Genomic DNA, 20,749 nt, shown 5'->3' with positions numbered 1-20,749 from the left:
TTCTTGGCATATAAATCTTCACAAGGATATTTTTAAAACTAAGTACATCAAAGAAAAAATTTTTGGAAGAGATTTTCGGTAAACAGGAGGTATTTCCTCCCTAAGTGAAAACATTCCGTGATTAAAACGGGCTGTTTACATGGGTACAGTACAGCAGCAACATAATTATGAATGAACACTATCTTCATACGGCCACTCTTCCCTCCTCCCCCATCTTCTGGATTGTCTCAGATACTCTTTTCTGACCTTGTATGATTTCTTATCTTTTGGTACAATTAACAGAGCTAAGCAGACCATAGTTTTCTACAAATAAAAGGAGATGTGTGTGCTTTGGTTCCAAACTCTTTTTGATGATGCCATCCAAGCTGTGGCTATACACTGGGTTAATTCTCTCTTGAAACGGTTAGGATAAATTCCAGGTTCCTTTTCTGGATGACCACAAGTAAGAGTCCCTCACACTGAGTTCAGAAGCAATCATCTTTACCCAACTAAATGTATTACCTTGCACTTCCCTGCCTACATTGAAACTCACCTACAAGTTGATGGCCCTTTTCACACAAACCCAAAACATCAATCTGGAGTATGTTCCAATTAGTTTGACTTTAAATTCCCTGGAAGGACTTAGAGCCCTGTGAAAATTTAAGTGATTTCACAGGCTAGTACAAACCCCATTAAAATGCAAAACTAGATAGATGATAGATAGATAGATAGATAGACAGATAGACAGACAGGGCTCATGCGTGCGAGAGCTGGAGAATCCCATACTCTCTTCTCTATACTTCTGCAGACAAAGAAATAGTCAATTATTCCTAAGCAAATTAACTGTAGAATCTTGTCAAAAGTTTTTTTAGGTCTAAATAATTATATTGGTTCTCCTTTAGCTGTCATTAGTCAGACCTATCTTCTTCTTCCAGAAACCATGCTGTATTTCCTCCTGTATATTATACTTGCCTTAGCTGTCAGACATCGTATTTGATTCTAACCACATGCCTAGGATGGAAAGCGAGCTTGGCAACTAGTAGTCTCCTCCTAAAACCCTTCTCAGGAACAGGGTCCCACTGGCAATTAGCCCATCAACACACTGGAAATGCATGCTGGCCAAACTGAAGAAAAACTCTGGTGATTTCATTAATGTTGTTGACGTCATTTACAGAAAAAATGCATATATACACACACATGTTTACACATATTATTGTTTGATCTAGTATGCCTAATATGTCCATTTGAAGAAACAATTTGGAAGTGGGAATCACTAACACCTAAATACAGATCAAGGCAAAGAACTCACTAAGGATTTGCCCTATCTGTCCCTGATGCAGAAGTCTGCTCCATATTTCATGGTCTTGACTCAATAATTGGCTTTTTTCTACTTTTTAAAAATGGCTTTGGAGTATATCAGTGGCTCTTCTCAAATTCTTCCCTGGCCTGATTTATAAGCAAACTACTCATTATGAACAAAGCTTGATAACCAACCCTAAAGGCATTGATGTCCAAACTTCGGTCCATGTATTTCTTCTTCTCATATTTATCTCGAATAAATCCCTCGACAGCTCTGCAGAAAGCTTATTAAGGATAAGTCAAACAGATCTTTCCCACAGTATGACTACAATAGGTCAATCTGTATTCAGTGTAACGTTGTTCTCCCCTCTCCCTCCTGCCTGGTTTCTCCATATGGTTCCTGTTTCTTCACACGCAGTTTCCCCGACCAAAACCTTACAATGCCTCCTTCACCGTTACTGCCATTTCCTATGACTTTCCTTCAGGGTAATGATAGCAGCAAATGGGCTTATTCTTCATGTGGACATCAGAGGAACCTGTGGCTCTTCTAGAATACTGGTACAGCAGTCAATTATCTATTTTAAAACCCTTAGGTCAATAGGCCTTAAACAAAGGCAACTGAGTGCCCTTAAAGTTATTAACTCTTGTGCCCCACTACCAGATTCTGCTGCATATCTTTTGCAGGGCCCCAAATCTACATTTTAACAGGTTCCACCTGCACCCAACAAAAGGCAAACTCTAGCGAGACAGTCTACAAACCACATTTGAGAAGCACTGCCTTTAGGGGGTTTGGTGTTGTGAGTAGGGTGCTATTCCCTGTTGACAGGGGAAGAAGGTTATTGATTAGCTGGTCAGTAACAGTTAATTCTTTCACACAGGACACAGAAAAGGCATTTAAAAATGAATGGTAGTTTTACTGATTCAATACAGGACAGTAATCTACTCTTTTCAGCACACAATAGTTTCAGAGATGCCAAGACTATCAGAGATGTCACTTTGTGGGAGAATTCAGTGAACTACTGCAGTCTTAATTCTTGAATGAATCTTCCCCATGTGACAGCACCATTCCGACATCAGAAAGTACACATATGCTTTTTGTATGTGTTGGTGGCAGGAGAGAAGAAAGAAAGACTTTGTCTAAACCACATAGAGACGGCCCAGTCAGATCACGGGGCTTGAGTCTTGTGTGACTTTCCCCAAACACCAAAATACCACTCAGCCTTCTAAGTTGCTCCAAAAAAGATACGGGTCTATTTGAGGTCGCCGAAAAGTCTCAGGAAGATAGGCTTCATAGAGTCGGTTTGCCTTTCCATTCCCCATCTCTTGCATGCACTGCAATCAAAGAGATGGGGACACATGGAATGTCAGATGAGAAAAGAACTGGAAAACTCACCCAACTGCAGCATTTTACAACTGAAGGACCAACCAAACAATGGCAGAACCAAGATCTACGTGCATACCTGATTTCCAGAACACCATTCTCTCCACTGCCAACCATTTGCTCCCATGGTTGTCGTTCCCACCCCCCTCCCCGAGTTCTTTTTCTTGAAAGATTCATCTGACAAGATGCATTTAATTCAGTAATAATTCAAGATCCCATTTGAGGGCCCAAGACACATAACTACCAATCAAAATGTCTACTTGATAGGCAATAATCAGTACCGAATCAGGCAGGCAATAATTGGGCAATAACTACAATTCTGAGTTTATACTATTAATTAATCTATTCAGCTTTATTACCAATAAATGTGTTTCCCATGAGGCCTTTGAAATAGATTCCTTAGCACTTGTGAGGGACAAATCCCAAGAGTTTTTAAATCTTCAAATGCCCAAATACCTCTATGGCATGTAATTTCCTCCATAAGATAAAATAAAGTGTAACTGAAAAATATAACTAATCTTTTAGACTTTTACTGAATCAATAAAAGCAGTCTAATTTCTAAAGCCATTTTCTGGTTAAGAATAACCTCTTATTTCTATTGCCAACTTTAGCAACTGTTTTCTTTAGATCCTTTCTCCCCCTCTCCACCCCCCAAAAAAGAAAAAACGATTTAATTACGTTTAAAAGTTTCAAAGCAGGAAGAAAATAGAGAACAATGAAGCCATATCACGGTGCAGATCTTAAGCCGTCTAGTCTCACTAACTTAAGTATCTCATCCCCAGCTCACCAACCTAACAGCAAGCAAGATTTGCATAGACATTTTAGCAATAAAATATTGTAAGTCTAGAAGTTGGAGGATGTGTGTGTGTGTGTGTGTGTGTGTGTGTGTGTGTGTGTGCGCGCGCGTGACTATCTAAAACTACAAATGTTAGATCTGCAAATGCCAGGGGTCTCATAAAATAATCCAAAGATCCCCCTTTATACCTTGGGGGTATACCCATGGGATCCTAGACCATAGACTGTGTTTTGAAGAAAGTAAAATATAAGTAGAATAACTTGTATCTTAACTATAAAGATTACAAATTTCTCTATTAAGGTATAAGAATTTGACATACGTGTTTGACAACTAAATTTTCCTTTATTTTCACCTTTGTGCCCAGTCTGACTGAAACTCATCTGGAACTGCTCTTACATGGAAATATGAGAGCAGCTGACATACTGTTGGGCTATTTAAGTACCTGAATCTGTTCTTGAGTCCACTGGTCGAGGTTAACTGATTTTACCCTGGATATGTGCACCCCCAGATTCCTGTGGATTCCAGCACATCGAATGCAGATGAATACACCAATGTTCCAGGAGGCCCATCGTGGCCCTGTGAAGGTCGAGAACAGGGCATTAAAATACAAATTAAAACAACATTCAAGGCCCAAGCTGGAATATTTAGATTATCAGACATTTCTGCTAGAACATAAATGAGAGAATTGTTACCACATTCACCTTTTTTTTATTGATTTCGTTCACTTCTCCATGGATCGGCACTTTTTTTTTAAGTTTAGTTTAAATTTAAGGGTACAGTACAGTGTTTTTTTAGTACATTCACACAGTTGTGCAACCATCACCACTATTTAATTCCAAAGCATTTCAATTACCCAAAAAGAAATAAACTCCTTAACAGGCACTCCCCATTTCCTCTCAACTCCTCCCGCCCCCCCCTGCACCCCCCACCCCCCCGCCAGACCCCTGGCAACCACAAATCTCTTTCTGTCTCTATAGATCTGCCAATTCTGGATATATTATGTAAGTGGAATTATACAATATGTGGGCATTTGTGTATGGAGTGAGTGGCTTTGTACAGTGTCTGAGAACATGACTGTTAGAATGCAGAGTTACTATACTGTTACTTATATAAAAAATATCCCAGGGGAAAAGTGCAAATTCATGTCACATTCTATTTAGTAGCTTACATGAATAACCTTCTCTCAAGAAACTTTTCAATGGTGGTGGGGCCTGGATTCAATTTTCCTACTAGGAAAAAAGATACAGACATGCCATGCCAGCCCAAGTCTCAACCTGAAATTTAAAACTTTATTATCTTCCCTTCCCCACCAGGCCTATAAAATATGCATCCTGATTAACTTAATAGCATCCTTTCCCTTCGAGCTGATGTCCCTACTTTACCCAACTACACAATTATCTCAATTCAAGATTGTCAAATAATATAGATGCTTATTGCAATAAAAAAGAAATCTCAGATATAAATTTTAATATAAAGAACTTGCCAACTTTGCTCATCCTAATAATCACTCTGGAAAATCATCAAACTCCTCTTTATAATTTTTATACAAGAAAGAAACAACTTGCTTTTATATGATACCCGCCAAAAAAATTACTGAAAGTCACTAATATTTCCTTCTCTGTCATTCCACTAGAAAAAATTTGCCACATAAAATAAGCACTCTATCCCAGTTAGAGGTTGCATTGAAGAGTGAAAAGACACCCACTGATTTTTTACAGAGATAAATGGGGCCTGTGTTTGGAAGAACCAAGGGCACCAGACTTCAATTCTGCCAGACACAATCACTTGGTTGGTCTGCAGGTTTTGACAGCAGGGTTAAAAAAAATTTTTTTTTTAATGTTTATTTATTTTTGAGAGAGAGAGACAGAGTGCAAGCGGGGAAGGGTCAGAGAGAGAGGGAGACACAGAATCTGAAGCAGGCTCCAGGCTCTGAGCTGTCAGCACAGAGCCCATCATGGCTGGAACTCAAAAATCATGAGATCATGACCTGAGCCGAAGAAGGATGCTTAACTGACTGAGCCACCCAGGCGCCCCTGACAGCAGTTTTAATGAAGCAATGCTAGAATCGTATGGCAGAAAATTATTCTTAGAAATCTGAATTCATCATTATTATAAATAAGAATGTAATTTCTTTATAGCATTCAGACATTCTGGCAAATACTACAAATGCAGAAAGCTCAAATCCTCCCTATAACCACCAGGTGGTGTTCTCTGCCTGAGATTTTATCCCAATAACGTCTTACTGCTATTATCTTGATAGGCTCAGATTTATCTTCAGCCCCTTGAAACCCCTAGATTGATTTGCATAGTAGGTCTGCCATATAGTTAACACACACAAATGATTAACACACATCTTTCAGTGGCAGGGAGCTATATAAAAACAAAATGAAAAGCCTAAACAGATGTGAATGTGGTTTCTTAAGGGTGTGGTGTGTCTACTTTGGGCTATAGTTTTCATAAAGGAATTCAGATAAAATTTAAGTTATATAGGATTAAAAAATGAGACCAAGGGTGCTTGGGTGGCTCAGTCAGTTGAGCATCTGGCTCTTGATTTTGGCTCAGGTAATGATCTAAGGGTGGTGAGATCAAGCCCTGCGTCGACTTTGCACATGCACCCACTTTCTCTTTCAAAAAAAAAAAAAAAAAAAAAGAAAAGAAAACAAAAAAAAAAAAAGAAAAAAAAAAAACAAAGAAAACGAAAAGAAAAAGGGGGACCAAAAGCTAACATTTCATGTTTCTTTACCATTTTCTCTTTGCTCTAGATTCTAGAACTAATGACGAGATAGTTAAAATATATTTGTTTCCTAACACAATCAAAAGCCACAACACTAATTAAAAGTTAGCCGTGCAATGTTCTGCCACTTGCTTCCTGGCTCTAAGTCCAGAGGGTGATTCCCAATCATCACTGCCACTGCTGTGGACTTTCTCCAGCTCTCATTCCAGAGTACGTAAAGTCCTTTTGCCTCTGAGGAATACATTACCGAGACCTGATACTCTGGAGCCACTGACGAGGCCTCATTACAGAGGCAATAATAATTAATGCAGGCAATAATATTTTCATGAAAGTCAGAGGACAGCCTCCTCTTCTCCCCTCCCACATCTCTCCATAACCTTTTCCCAGTGAAATAGTAACAGTTCTAACTTGGCCACTCAGCATCCTTTAGTTTTCAGCCACTAGATTTACTAATCAATAACTGCATGCTCCATAAAAGATTATGAAATTGCAGAAGAGGAAAAGACAAAAGACAAAAGTTACTTTATATGGCTGAAAATGTAGGGGAAAGGTGTCGTTATTAAAAGTACAATCTATACAGCCAGAAAAAACTTTGGTTTGAATGTCAGCTCCATCAATTATTAGCTGTGCAGCCTTCAGAGATATTTAAATTTTCTAAGCCTCAGTTTCTTCATCTGTAAAATGTGTATCTCACAGAATACAGACGGACAATATGAGAGAGCCCCACGTAATAACATGGTACAGAATGAGATTTCCAGAACCCATCTCCCACTCATCTTCACTGTAAAGGCTGGTTAACTCATTCATATACATATACGAACACTATGCCCCATCACAGAATGCTTCTTTTTAGACAGGAATATGAGTTCCAGTCCTAAAATGTCAGAACCAAAATTGACTGACTAAATACTCCAAAGAAGAAATCTACCCTGGATCCCATTTCAAATCTTCTAAAACACATGAAATTTTAACCAGCTTCATCTCCCTGAAAATATTCTTTGAAAATACGCTATCTAAACCCCCACCTATTCCCCTTCTCTGCTTGACTCCCCCACTCTGCCTTTGTGCCCACACATGTCTTCATGACACATACAAAGGCCCAAAACTGTCAACCTGACACGCTTGGATTCCACAGTACCTTGTACTGGTGCTACCAAGGCCTGCCTACTTAAATCTGGTAAACTTCATTGTTCGATACACATTGGTCATGGCAATGAAGGAGAAAATACAAAAGATACCACTCCGAAGTTGAAAATGGAGAGAGACTCTGAGAGGCAATGTTCCGAACTATTTTGAAAACAAACAAAATAGAAAAGCAATATAAATTGATAGTAATTAGCACAACACAAGAACAAGGTCATGGATAAGTGAACATATTCCACAGGTGCTTCACAGCAGACTCTGGAAGCATTAAACAGTGTTAAAATTAAATGCAATCACTCTGCAATAAGCAATCATGAAAATTTAAAAAGTATATGAATTTGGTTGATCTATCAAGAATTTGACTGTAGTTAGTACTAGCCCAGTATCAGGGAAATCTAGGTTTACACTGACTAGTTGCATGTGTTTTGACAAGTCTCTCTAGGGCTTATGTTTCCATTTGTAAAATTGAAAGCATGTAATTAAATACTATTTACGTTCAACTACTGGACAGTTTCTACATACCAACTACTGCTGCCCTGCTGTAAATTTCTTTTGCTGCTCCAACTTCCCCCACCACCAAAGCTGCTAGCCTTAGTGGGTTCTGGGCTTGAGAAGTCAGCAGAGAGAAGAAAACTAGAATTACAGATAGCTTGAAGCTACTATTATAATAATTACAGCTTGTTGATCTCTAACCTATAGAGTTCCAAACAAATAAATATTGAGCAAAAGAAAAACACACTGAGTGCTTGGGTGGCTCAGTTGTTAAGCATCTGACTTGGGCTTAGGTCATGATCTCACGGTTCATGAATTCAAGTCCCACATCAGGTGAGCACAAGCCCCACTTCGAGTGACCCACACTTCTCTCTCTCTGCCCCTCATGCGATTCTCTCTCTCTCTGCCTCCCCCCCCCCCAAAAAAAAAGAAAAACACACTAATAAATTGATGGCTACCGATAGGGAGACTTGTCAGCATCATGGAACTGTTGAAAAGCTCTTCAACAGGAAGGGTCAAGGAAAAGAAAATCTCTTTCATCTTACTACATCCAAGCCCTGTTGAATCTACCCTGGAAACTCCCTGAATCTATCAATCTCTACCTAAACCTATAAGCATTCATTCTTGGAACATTATTTGCTGAGTACCTACTATGTGCCAAACACTCTGCCTACCTAAGTACTAGGGATACAAAGGCAGAGACAGTACAGATGAGATCCCCAGATTCAAAGAGCTCACAGACTAATTGGTCTCCAGCCTCCTACCAGAATAAACTTTCTTTAAAAAAAAATGTTTATTTACTTATTTTGAGAGAGTCCTTATTTTGAACATTCCTCCCCACCTCCTTGCAAAGGAGCAGGGGAGGGGCAGAAGAGAGAGGGAGACGGAATGTGCTGTCAGCGCAGAGCCGGACTGGGCTCTAAATCATGAACTGTGAGATCATGACCTGAGCCAAAATCAAGAGTTGGATGCTTAACAGACTGAGCCACCAGGCACCCCAGAATCTTTCTAAAATTTAAACCTGTACAGATCAGAAGCACGAATATTAACTTTACACGTGTCTCACATATAGGTGTGAAAATGTAAACCGGTGCAAATTTTCTGAATGGCATATTCCAAACTGAGCTCTCAGTCTTGACACAAAACCTGCTCTTTCTCCATCCTTCTTAGGGTCTTAGTTACACCTCCACCCATTCAGTTGCATCAGTCAGAAATGTACACCTTTCTCCTTCCAACCCCATGTCTACATCATCACCAAGATCAAAATATCTCTCAGTTCAGTATCCCTTCTCTTCATCGGCAACCCTATTTCTCTAATACAAAGTCTCCAGACCGCCTGGACTGGTGCAATAACCTCCTGACACCTCCCCACTTTTATGTTCTCGTCTCCTCCAGCCCCAAACCAAAACCATTCTCCACAAAACAGCCAGCTTGAACTCTTAGAGAAGCAAAAGGGACCTTTTGTAAAGAGCCATGTAAAACCCTTCTGTGAAAGGCTTCCCTCTCTCACTGCGGGATTAAACAACAAAATCCTTAACATGGTCTCCAAAGTCCACGTGATCTGGCCTGCGCCTACTTCCCCAGTCTGTCAACTCCAATACCAGTCTTCTTTCATTTCCTCAAAGCACCAATACATTCCTTACTTGGCTTTTGGCCTTTACACACTGACCCCACTGCCTAAAAAGCTCTCTCCCCAACCACCATCTGCCACTTATAGCCTGGTCAACTCCTGTATCTATCAAAGATCTCAGCTGAAAAGTTTCTTCCTCAAAGGAACCCCTCGGCCTCCCAATCAAAACCAGAGAATAATCTCTCTTCCATCTTTTCTTCTGGTTTTTGCATTTTATTACAGACAGTGTCAAACACACAAAAGCAGAGTGTAATTAACCACCACCTTCTGCAATTATCAACCTCTGGCCAATGTCTTTTCAGTTATACTCCCACACACTTTCCCTTTCTCCCAACCATGGAACATTTTGAAGCAAATCTCAAATATTATACCATTTGATCTGTACATGATTTGGTGTAAGTCAGTAAAAGATAAGGACTTTTTAAAGATTATAAACCTTCATTTACCCTCTAGTTTCTTAAGCTGTACAACATTTTGTCATGTTTTTATTTGTGCAGCTGTGTACCACCTCTTTTCCACTAGACTGTGTCACAAGAGCAAACAGCAGATAATATTTTAATTTTAATATTTTAATATGTAAAATACCAAAAGATATTTTTTTCTGGGGAGTAGCGTTGTGAAATATCTATTTCCTTCTCTATATTTTTGTGTACTTACTGAATGGTTTGCAATGAACCTGTGTTACTTCTGTAATGAGAAAGAACAGTACAGGTATTTTAAAAACAGCACAGCCACCCATGCCTCCTTATTGGCTGCAAGAGAGGTTGAAACTCCTTAACATGACAGATAAAGCCCTCTAAAAGCCTGTGCTTTATACATGCTGAGGAAATCATCATTCTGAAATTTGCCATGCGCTCACACCTGTTTGCCTACACCATTCTTCCTACCTGGAATGGCTTTCTTCTCATTCCCTGCTTCACAAACTTCAAATCCAGTCCAATGCCACCTCCTCTGTGAAGCTCTCTAATGGAATAAATCTTGACCTTATTTATGGCTAATAGTGTCTATGTACTTTGCTCTTCTAATACTCAATATCTTATTATAGCTAGTTGCTTACGGTCTCTCTTGCCCTAAATAGAATGTGAGCTCTAAAAGGCAAGGACCACACGCCTTCATCATTTACCCCAAATACTTAGCACAATGCAAGCAACTAGTGTATCCAAAACTAATATTTTTTAAACCATTTTTTTTTCAACATTTATTTATTTTTGGGACAGAGGGAGACAGAGCATGAACGGGGGAGGGGCAGAGAGAGAGACACAGAATCGGAAACAGGCTCCAGGCTCTGAGCCATCAGCCCAGAGCCCGACGCGGGGCTCGAACTCACGGACCATGAGATCGTGACCTGGCTGAAGTCGGACGCTTAACCGACTGCGCCACCCAGGCGCCCCGCAAAACTAATATTTTTTACATGAAGTCATCAATAAGATAAAAGTAATATAATTTTTTTTTCCTGTTTTGCAAAATGAAGGGAGATGTTTTCAAACACCTTAAAGGTGAAGCTACCACACAGAAAAGGGATTAAGTTACTTTGGTGAGGCTCCAAAGGCAGAGCTAGCACCAGTGAGTAGAAGTGGATTTTAGCACACTCTGGGGAAGAGTTCTGAAACAATTAAGGCTGTGTGAAAACAAATGCAGCCTATCCTGAAATGGCAGAATCCAGTTAAGTGCAGGTGTGCAAGCAGAGGCTGGATGATCATTCCTCAGGGACGGCAGAGACATGATCCCTGCATGATCTCTTCTACTATCACAGTTCTATTAGCTGATTTGTAGGTAACGGTGGGGTTCCTTCCTGCTTGGCATTCCATGGTTCTGAAGATGCAACATGAGATAATCAATTTATGAAGATGTTAAGGCTCGATGAACTTAAAGAACTGAGTCAAATGCAGTTCACGGAGCTTGTGACTGGCACTGAAAACTGGTTTGAATGTGATAACACACGTGAGGAAGAAGCCAAATCAACAAACTCTGGTTTGAAAACAGGTTATTTCTCTTTGACTTGGCCTGTCATTAACTCCAACATGAAATTTGGGAGGCAAAGTGATGAAGATGCAGTGATTGTTTTAAGAACAATTCTAATGATGGTTACCTCATTTCCACTCACCAGATCCCTTCACCCCCTGTTTCACTACGAAGAAGAATACACAGAAAGGCCGGTGCTTCTTGGAGAAATTAAGTAAGTCTGCTGAGAGGTATGTCTACCAGCCTATTTTCACCTATACAAGAGAGAATTCACTTAGTTCCTTGTTCCAAAATAACAATAAACAGTAACTTTGAACTTCTGTAAGCACGAACATTTTAAGGAACCAGCACATCAGAACAAGGGCTTACTCAATCAACCTCTGCTCTCAGAATGTTCTGCAAGAGAAGTTCCTTTCCATCTGGTCTCTCTTGCAAGAATGTTGTTTCCTTTTTTCAAAATGAGACACCATTCACATTCATGTATTTGAAAGAAAAACGGAAGTTAAGCTTTTTAAATGTTTGAGACAAAGCAAATTGAAACATTTCTGAGACTGATTAGAGAATAAAGGTAAATACTACCCCAAGAAATGTTAATTTGGGAAATCCGAGGTAGAAAGAACCTCAGAAGTCACTAAGTCTAAGCCCTCACTGAATGTGGGCAATCCTTCTTCAGGTGACCACCTGGGTCCTCCTTGAACAGCTCCAGTGCTAAGTCAGTTATATACCATTTCAAAAGACAGTCACTTTTACTGTTAGACGGCACTCGTTATTAGAGATGCCTTATACTGAGTCCCGTTATTCTGCATTTTTATCTCCTGGTGCTACATCTACACTCCTCTCATATTTACATAAAATAACACGATATGCAAGATAAAGACATGCAAGATATGGGGCACCCGGGTGGCTCAGTCAGTTAAGCATCTGACTTCCGCTCAGGTCATGATCTCACAACTCGTGAGTTCGAGCCCCATGTCAGGCTCTGTGCCGACAGCTCAGAGCCTGGAGCCTGCTTCGGATTCTGTCTCCCTCTCTTCTGCCCCTCCCCCACTCCCACTCTGTCTCTGTCCATCCAAAATAAATAAACATTGAAAAAAAAGACACGCAAGATAAAGACGGAAGTTTGGAGATTCTAGTAGAAGATAGCAGCTGTCATACACTCAACCAAAATATGAGATAGGTGAACCAACTCAACTCAGGACATCAGTGATAAAACAGAGATAGCAATCAGCTTGCTATGACATCAGTGGAGACGAAGCAGAGCAACATTATCCTCCTACCAGGTAGCCAGAAAAAGGTTAGTGAAGTACAACACTGCTAAGTCCTCATTGATGAAATGATTAGTCAACTTAAAATGGCTTTTCTCTAAAGACATTAAAGCTAAGAAATCAGTAGGGAAGCAGACACTCTTCATCTTTCTGTACGTGTCAGCAGTGCTTACAGACCTGGATTTGCCTGGACTTTGCTCAGCCTTGGGCAAGGGAGGACCAAAAAATTAAATATAACTGAAAAAGAGCCTATAGGAATTACATAGCCAAAGGGCCCAAAACAAGGCACATGTCTATAGCTGAGCGCAGCAACTTTCCTCAGCAACTCTATACAGTGGCTATTCATTTCCTTTAAATCCTAGCAAAAACAGTAATTGCTCTGAACTAGTCCAAAACATGCTTGTACATATCTCATGTTATTTACTTAGCCCCTGCTATCCGCAGAGCTAAAAATATGGGTTATCTAAGCTGTACCACAAAATCAGCTGTTTGACTTCAGGCAAGTCAATTCACTTCTCCAAGAGTCAATTTCCTTACCTAGATTAGATTATCTCTGAAATCTACCTCTTCTAAAACGTAGTAACAGTATCTCTAAAATTCATTGAACTACTCTGAAAAGACTATAGGAAGGGCAGTTAACTTTTAGTAAATGTAGGTTCAAGGTCCACCCCAGTCTTATTTTCCTGGTCCATAGTAGGTAGGGATTCACTGTAGGTTAGGCTATATAACTCATCCTATCTGTCCTGGCAATAGATAACTAGTGCATACTTAGGTGATCTTACTGGTAATAAAGAACTACCAAATCAACCAACCTGTACCATTATTATTCAACTCTTCAGAACACTTCAGAAGGGAAAGGGCAGGGTCCTAGTTTGGCCTTTTTCCTACCCCCCCCCCGAAAAGGACATTCTGGCAAGGTATGTTCTGATGATGTCATTACCCCATTCAAAGACATGTAACTGGACCTTCGTGGTCAAGTGAACTCCAAAATCCTAAGTGTGGCTTAAATTCTTGCCTGATCGGGGCCTTTCTAGAATCAATTCTTATTACTCCTCTCTTCACATGAAGACATCACTCCCCCCTTAAAACCACATATACAGGTGCCAGCTGCTATGTTCCAGCCTCACAGAGAAATGTTGGAGGGTCAATCCTACCCATAGACACCCAGAGGCCTTTTTCACACTCAGGGACAGGACACAGACAGAGGGGCTCCTGGGCGTGGTAAGTCCCTGATTCCAAACAGAGGGCCTCCTGACTGCCACAAAGTGTCTTTCCAGCCAGTCCTGGGCCAGCTGTTCTTGGTGGTGCTGTCTGAAAGCTTGAGACAAGGCCCAAGTCTCTTGGGGTTTCCCTGGGAGGTTCTGGTATGTGCTGCTATGACTGTTTTTATAGTAAAGAACAAACATATTTTAAGGAGAGGAAAAGAGTTAGTCAAAAGATTTTCTGCCCGGGGTTGAAGAATCTCATAAAGTCAAGGAGAAGATTAGGCTGATTGCACAAGCTGATGCCTCCAGTGGAGGCTAGTCTTCTGATATTATGAACACAGAGTATGACAAAAAATACAAATCTAAATATATCCACCTGTTCACTTTAACACACAATAGGCTTTCTCAAAAAAAGAATAGAAAAGTGAGCCCCCTAAACTTTCATTTCATGCAGTGATGACAGCTTGCCTTCGAGGACACACACGGTCACTCAAAGATACATTGAAATCTCTCCAATTCCTAGAGACTGGTGCCAAAACACTAAGAGCATCTCAGAAGAATGTAGAACAACTTCAGAGGGAAAGAACGGATGGTGTGGTTGAAAACACGCATCTTCAGGAAAGCCTAGAGTTGCTTTCCCAAGAAGCCGGAGGACGGAAGCAGAGTATGGGAACGGGAGGAAAAAAAAATGCTTGAAAACTCAAAGACGCAAATGAAATAAGTTGCAAATGATACAGAGAGCCAGCTAAAAATCTATGACTGAAGTGTGCTGGAAATGATAAACCTGCCTGCTCTCTAGAGAATATTACGCGAATGACAGCAATTTGGGATTAGACAAAGAGAGTGGCTCAGAAAATGGAGACCACCTAGACGATGAGTCCAAACGCAACTTGAAGAAACTCGTCCATGCCGTTACCTTAAATGTCCCTTTAAAAAGGCTTGAAAGAGAAAAGCCAGGAACATTTAAACAATTATGTGAAGAAAGTCAAATGAAAACAAGAGCCTGCAGGTCCAGTGAAATTTCCAAACGGAGCAGGCATCTTTACAGTTTGACTATTCACAGCTTGAAAGTGAAACTCCAAAGCTTCAGCTGAAACTTCAAACGTTGAGGGGACTACAGCAAGAACATATAATGAAACATGCAGAAGGTTCATTAACAAGGTAACTTACTGCTTAGAAATAAAGAAACTTCCCAAAGTGTACAAAATATCAGCAGTGTATAACAGAAGTGCAACTCCTAAAGAAAGAGGGCCAAAGACCTTGAGAGAGAACTGGAGAGAAATATTTTTCCTCTGCCAAAGATGGATTATGTTCCATGAGAAAAAAGCTCAACAAAGTTGGTTGGCATCCCTGTCGACTGGGAGGAAAGCTCAATGAGCTAAGAAAAGAAAATGGTCCCAGCAGACAAATACTGGCTCACAGAATGTTTAAATTCCAACTTCTCCCAAGTGGCTAATTCATCAAGCAGAAGCCTGAGAGGGTCAGGGCACGCTTTCCCTTCATCAGGTTCCCCAGGAATGAAGAGGGTTAAACTGTGAGGCCTGAGGGTCACATGCAAATTTGATTTAGCTTCAACAGCAGTTGCCTCCTGAACATCCACAACCACAGCAGGACATTTGCCTATTTCTCTCTTTAAAAGTAATTTCGATTTACCTCTTTTTTAGGAAATGGCTGTTATTTAATTGATACTACATTTGCTCTCATTATAATTCCTGAGCCAGTGCTTAATATAATTCTTAGGAACACGTTATTACCAATTAATTGGACTCTCTAGAATTGGGCAGTATAACTAGTGCGCTTTGACAGTAATAAAATCACTATTACTTAAGCCATTAATTGAAGTTTGACACAACCAGGTAGGGACACTTGAAACAATACAGAAAATGCAACGAGCTGTTATTTAAAAATCTACAAAAGTAACTTAATATTTATCCAAACAAATTTTGATTTGTTTTTTAAGTTTTACTTATTTTTTTTTAGTAATCTGTACACCCGACGTGGGGCTCGAACTCATGACCCTGAGACCAGGTGTCGCATGCTCCACTGACTGAGCCAGCCAGGTGCCCCATAAATTTTGATTGATTGGTTTTAAAAACCATGCAACACAAACAAAAAGTAAACAGTAACACCCCCAGCTAAATTTAGTAATATTTATATCCATTTACTTCTAACTTCATAGATTAGGGGAACTGACATTTTACAATTATTTGTTTCTTAATTGTTAAATTTCTTTATAACCTTTGCTATTTTGTTTAGAATGTGCTTTGTGGGGCACCTGGGTGGCTCAGTCGATTAAGTGTCTGACTCCTGATTTTAGCTTAGGTCATGATCTCATGTTTTGTGAGATCGAGCTATGCTGACAGTGTGGAGCCTGCTTGGGATTCTCTCTCTCCCTCTCTCTCTGTCCCTCTCCTGCTCAAGCAGATGTGCACTCTCTCTCTCTCTCAAAAATAAACTTTAGAATGTGCTTTGTTGTAGGGGCGCCTGGGTGGCTCAGTTGGTCGGGCGTCTGACTTCAGCTCAGGTCATGGTCTCACAGCCCGTTAGTTCAAGCCCCGCGTCGGGCTCTGTGCTGACGGCTCAGAGCCTGGAGCCTGCTTCAGATTCTGTGTCTCCCTCTCTCTCTGCCCCTCCCCGACTCATGCTCTGTCTCTCTCTGTCTCAAAAATGAATAATAAAAACATTAAAAAAAAAAAAAGAATGTGTTTTGCTGTTAAAAAGAAGAAGAGGGGCACCTGGGTGGCTCAGTCGGATAAACATTTGACTTCAGCTCAGGTCATGATCTCATGGTTCATTGCTTCAAGCCCCGAGTCAGGCTCTGTGCTAACAGCTCAGAGCCTGGAGCCTGCTTGGGATTCTATGCCTCCCGTGCTCTCTGTCCCTCTCCCGCTCGCACTCGATCTCTCTCTCTCCTTCAAAAATAAATAAAAATTTTTTTAAAAAGGAGAAAAAGATGAAGAAGAAAGAAAGGAAGAAAAGAATGTGCTTTTGTATTTAACTGTTTTTAAATTTCATGCAGCCAAATAAAAGTTTCCCTTCTAAAAAAAAAAAAACCCAGTGTGTACACAGTTCTTGTTAAATAAATGCTCCCTGAGAAAGCAGTACAAGTTGTGGCATATGCTGCTGGGCCTCCAAGTGGAAAGCCCCACTCTTTCTGGAGAATGTTGAATTTAACCCGGAGGATGAGGTCTCCTATGTCAACAACCTCAGGAAGAGGCCTGGATGCCTATCTACTAAGAAATGAGTAAAAGAGCCCTAAGTGAGCAACAGCACAAGGCTACTTTGGCTTTTACCTCTAGGTCAAGTTCTCTAGAGCATAAACTCCTGCGTGGTGGGTCCTTAGACAGCACCTTTCACATGGAGGAGAGCCTGGTGCTGAGCAAAAAGAAATCAAGCAAGGTAATCAAGAAGCTGGTCCCATAAAGCTAAGGCACAGAGACCTCAGAATTGGGAAGCAGAACAGGGACTAGAAACAAGCCAAGGTAGGATCAGCAATTAAACTTTGAAAGGGCGACTATTTTTTAGTTTCGTATATATTTTCTAAGAAAGTCCCTTTTTTATTCTCCCTTTGTACTCAAAGTTCTAAACAGTCTTTTTTTTCTTTTCTTTTTTGAAAGGGAGAGGGAGAGGAAGAGGGAGAGGGAGAGGGAGAGGGAGAGGGAGAGGGAGAGGGAGAGGGAGGGAGAGGGAGGGAGAGGGAGAGGGAGGGAGAGGGAGAGGGAGGGAGAGGGAGGGAGAGGGAGAGGGAGGGAGAGGGAGGGAGAGGGAGGGAGAGGGAGAGGGAGAGGGAGGGAGAGGGAGAGGGAGAGGGAGAGGGAGGGAGAGGGAGAGGGAGGGAGAGGGAGAGGGAGGGAGAGGGAGAGGGAGGGAGAGGGAGGGAGAGGGAGAGGGAGGGAGAGGGAGGGAGAGGGAGGGAGAGGGAGAGGGAGAGGGAGGGAGAGGGAGGGAGAGGGAGGGAGAGGGAGAGGGAGAGGGAGGGAGAGGGAGAGGGAGGGAGAGGGAGAGGGAGGGAGAGGGAGGGAGAGGGAGAGGGAGGGAGAGGGAGGGAGAGGGAGAGGGAGAGGGAGAATGAGAGGGAGAGGGAGGGAGAGGGAGAGGGAGGGAGAGGGAGGGAGGAGAGAGGGAGGGAGGGAGAGAGAGAGAGAGAGAGAGAGGGAGAAAATAAATCTTAAGCAGGCTGGAGCAGGGCTCAATCTCACCACTATGAATGAGATAATGAGCTGAGCCAAATCAAGAGTCAGATGCTTCACTGACTGAGCCACCCAGGCACCCCAAAGTTCCAAACAGTCTTAAGAGGGCTAAGGGGAAAGAATGAGAGGAAGTGACTGTGTCTCTATGTGAGCCAGAGCTTTAGAGTAGACGTGGCAACACGTGAAAGCACCGATAATCCAGAAGAAGCTACCCAAAGTGGGAAAGAGAAGCAGGACACACTGGAGTTCCCTGGGATTCTCTCCCTGAATTCATATTCTGGAGATTCTAAAGTTTGGTCATAAGGAAAACTGGATTACTCATACTTTCTGATCAACTTAAGATCTCTCACAAATAGCTGTATCTGGGCTATTACTTGTACTTACAAAACATCATTTTATGAAAATCTTGCTCCATCCACTTTCCCAATCGAGCCTCTTCTCCTTCCTGCCCTGATTCCCACAGCATCTTATTGTTGTCCTGTGGCACTCATCTATGGTTGTTTTGTGGTTCAGTTTTATTTTTAGTTTTGGTTATTTCTGTGAGCTCCTTTAGGTAACAATGGCCCAATTTAGTATACTGTTAAAAAACCTAGTATTTTTCTTATGTGGACTTGAGGTTTAAATCACTTATTACTCAGAAAAATCACACAAAGGTAATTTAAATATCCTACACAGAAAGTTGGGGAAAGGGTGTCCTTACTGCTCTTTGTCTCCTAGTTAGCCCATGATATTTTGGCTCTAGCCAATTTCCTCTGCACAAAGACCCTGCTTAAAGCATTTATGAATACGATAGAAGAGTGGGGGCTGAGATACAGCGTCTCCAAAAAGGGAGGGAGAAAATAAAAAATAGCTGCTTTCATTGGGGGCAGGAAGGAGATTGTTTCATTAGGAGCTAAACAGTGAGACTATCTCAGTACGAACAATTGTTTGGCCTGAAGGCTCTATGTGGGCAATTACTCCAGCAAAAGCTCAGCTGGGATGGAACATAGAGCCTGCCAGAACCGAGGGATAGGGACCAACACAGGCTTACGCATTTAAATCATGGCTTTGGGATCCCACAGCATCCCAGTGAGGATGGTCACGAAACACACTCTACCCCAGTCAGCCAACAGCATCATTCTGTACCCAACCTAGTCAAGACTGTAGATTTATAAGAAATGAGGAAAAGATGGCACTGGGGGCAAATGCAAAATCATTCAACCAAAACCCAACATATTATAGCAAAAATAACAAGTATTAAAATTAGGTCTCATAAGGGAACTAGTACATTTCAATCACTACCTCATTGGTGTGAGGGAGGAGGTGGGGAGGAGGTATGTAAGGGAGGGATGGCTGAGCTAACAGCTAGGCAATCATTTCAAAGTCTGCAAGGTGGGGGTGCCTGGCTGGCTCAGTCAGCAGAGCACTGGACTTTCAATCTCAGGGTTGTAAGTTCAAGCCCCATGGTGGGTATAGAGATGACTTAAAAATAAAATCTTAATGGGGCGCCTGGGTGGCTCTGTTGGTTAAGCATCCAACTTCAGCTCAGGTCATGGTCTCATGGTTTGTGGGTTTGAGCCCCGCATCGGACTCTGTGCTCACAGCTCGGAGCCTGGAGTCTGCTTCGGATTCTGTGTCTCCCCCTCTCTCTGCTCCTCCCCCACCCGTGCTCTGTCTCTCTCTCTCTCTCTCTCTCTCTCAAAAATAAAAAAACATTAAAAAAAATAATAATAATAAACAAAATCTTAAACAAACAAACAAACAAACCCCAAAGTCTCCCAGGTGGACCTGATATTTCAACACTTGATATTATGATTAAACTATCACTCATGACCTCACTTTAGGCAGCAACAGCTAACTTGATCCACTAGAAGTCACAGTCTTCACTCCCTGGGGACACTTACTTCTTTACATTTTTTAGGTTGTTTCAGGTTAAAGCCTTAACTTCCTCTTTGCAACAACCAGTATCTACTCATATTCTAAAAATAATTCTGAAGATCCAAACCGAGCCCACTGGCTGGGAAATGCATATTTCTTCTTCTTTGGAAGAATTTCTTTAGTAGCTAAAGAAGAGTGATATAGCTCTTGACCAATGAGGTTGCTCTTCATTCACCATCCCCAGGATAGGTAATAAGCAGAAGAGGAACAAAATGAAAATAGATATTAAGAATAGCCCACATTCAATGAACTACTGGGACCTCCTCAAAATAAAAAGCTTCTGCACAGTGAAGGAAACAATCAGCAAAACTAAAAGGCAACCGACAGAATGGGAGAAGATATTTGCAAATGACATATCAGATAAAGGGTTAGTATCCAAAATCTATAAAGAACTTCCTAAACTCAACACCCAAAAAACAAATAATCCAGTGAAAAAATGGGCAAAAGACATGAATAGACACTTCTCCAAAGAAGACATCCAGATGGCCAAGCGACACATGAAAAAATACTCCACATCACTCATCAACAGGGAAATAAAATCAAAACCACAATGAGACACCACCTCACACCTGTCAGAATGGCTAACATAAACAACTCAGGCAACTACAGATGTTGGCGAGGATGCAAAGAAAGAGGATCTCTTTTGCATTGTTGGTGGGAATGCAAGCTGGTGCAGCCACTCTGGAAAACAATATGGAGGTTCCTCAAAAAACTAAAACTAGAACTACCCTATGACCCAGCAATTGCACTACTAGG

At 41.3% G+C, this 20,749-nt stretch overlaps 1 protein-coding gene across 1 annotated transcript in view; it reads right to left on the bottom strand.

The window, feature by feature from the left end:
- The window catches only part of SMAP2 (small ArfGAP2), a 48,668-nt gene that overhangs the window by 12,188 nt on the left and 15,731 nt on the right, over positions 1-20,749 (bottom strand). The window contains exons 2-4 of the mRNA XM_043574554.1: positions 3,898-4,031; positions 2,525-2,610; positions 1,474-1,552 (exon numbers count right to left, since the gene is read on the bottom strand). Of these exons, the coding sequence (XP_043430489.1) occupies positions 1,474-1,552; positions 2,525-2,610; positions 3,898-4,031 (299 nt within the window). The remainder of the gene's footprint in view (positions 1-1,473; positions 1,553-2,524; positions 2,611-3,897; positions 4,032-20,749) is intronic.

The sequence above is a fragment of the Prionailurus bengalensis genome, chromosome C1 (assembly GCF_016509475.1).
Source record: "Prionailurus bengalensis isolate Pbe53 chromosome C1, Fcat_Pben_1.1_paternal_pri, whole genome shotgun sequence".
Taxonomy (NCBI): Eukaryota; Metazoa; Chordata; class Mammalia; order Carnivora; family Felidae; genus Prionailurus; species Prionailurus bengalensis.
The sequence above is the reverse complement of the archived record's forward strand: the minus strand, read 5'-3'. Positions and strand labels throughout refer to the sequence as shown.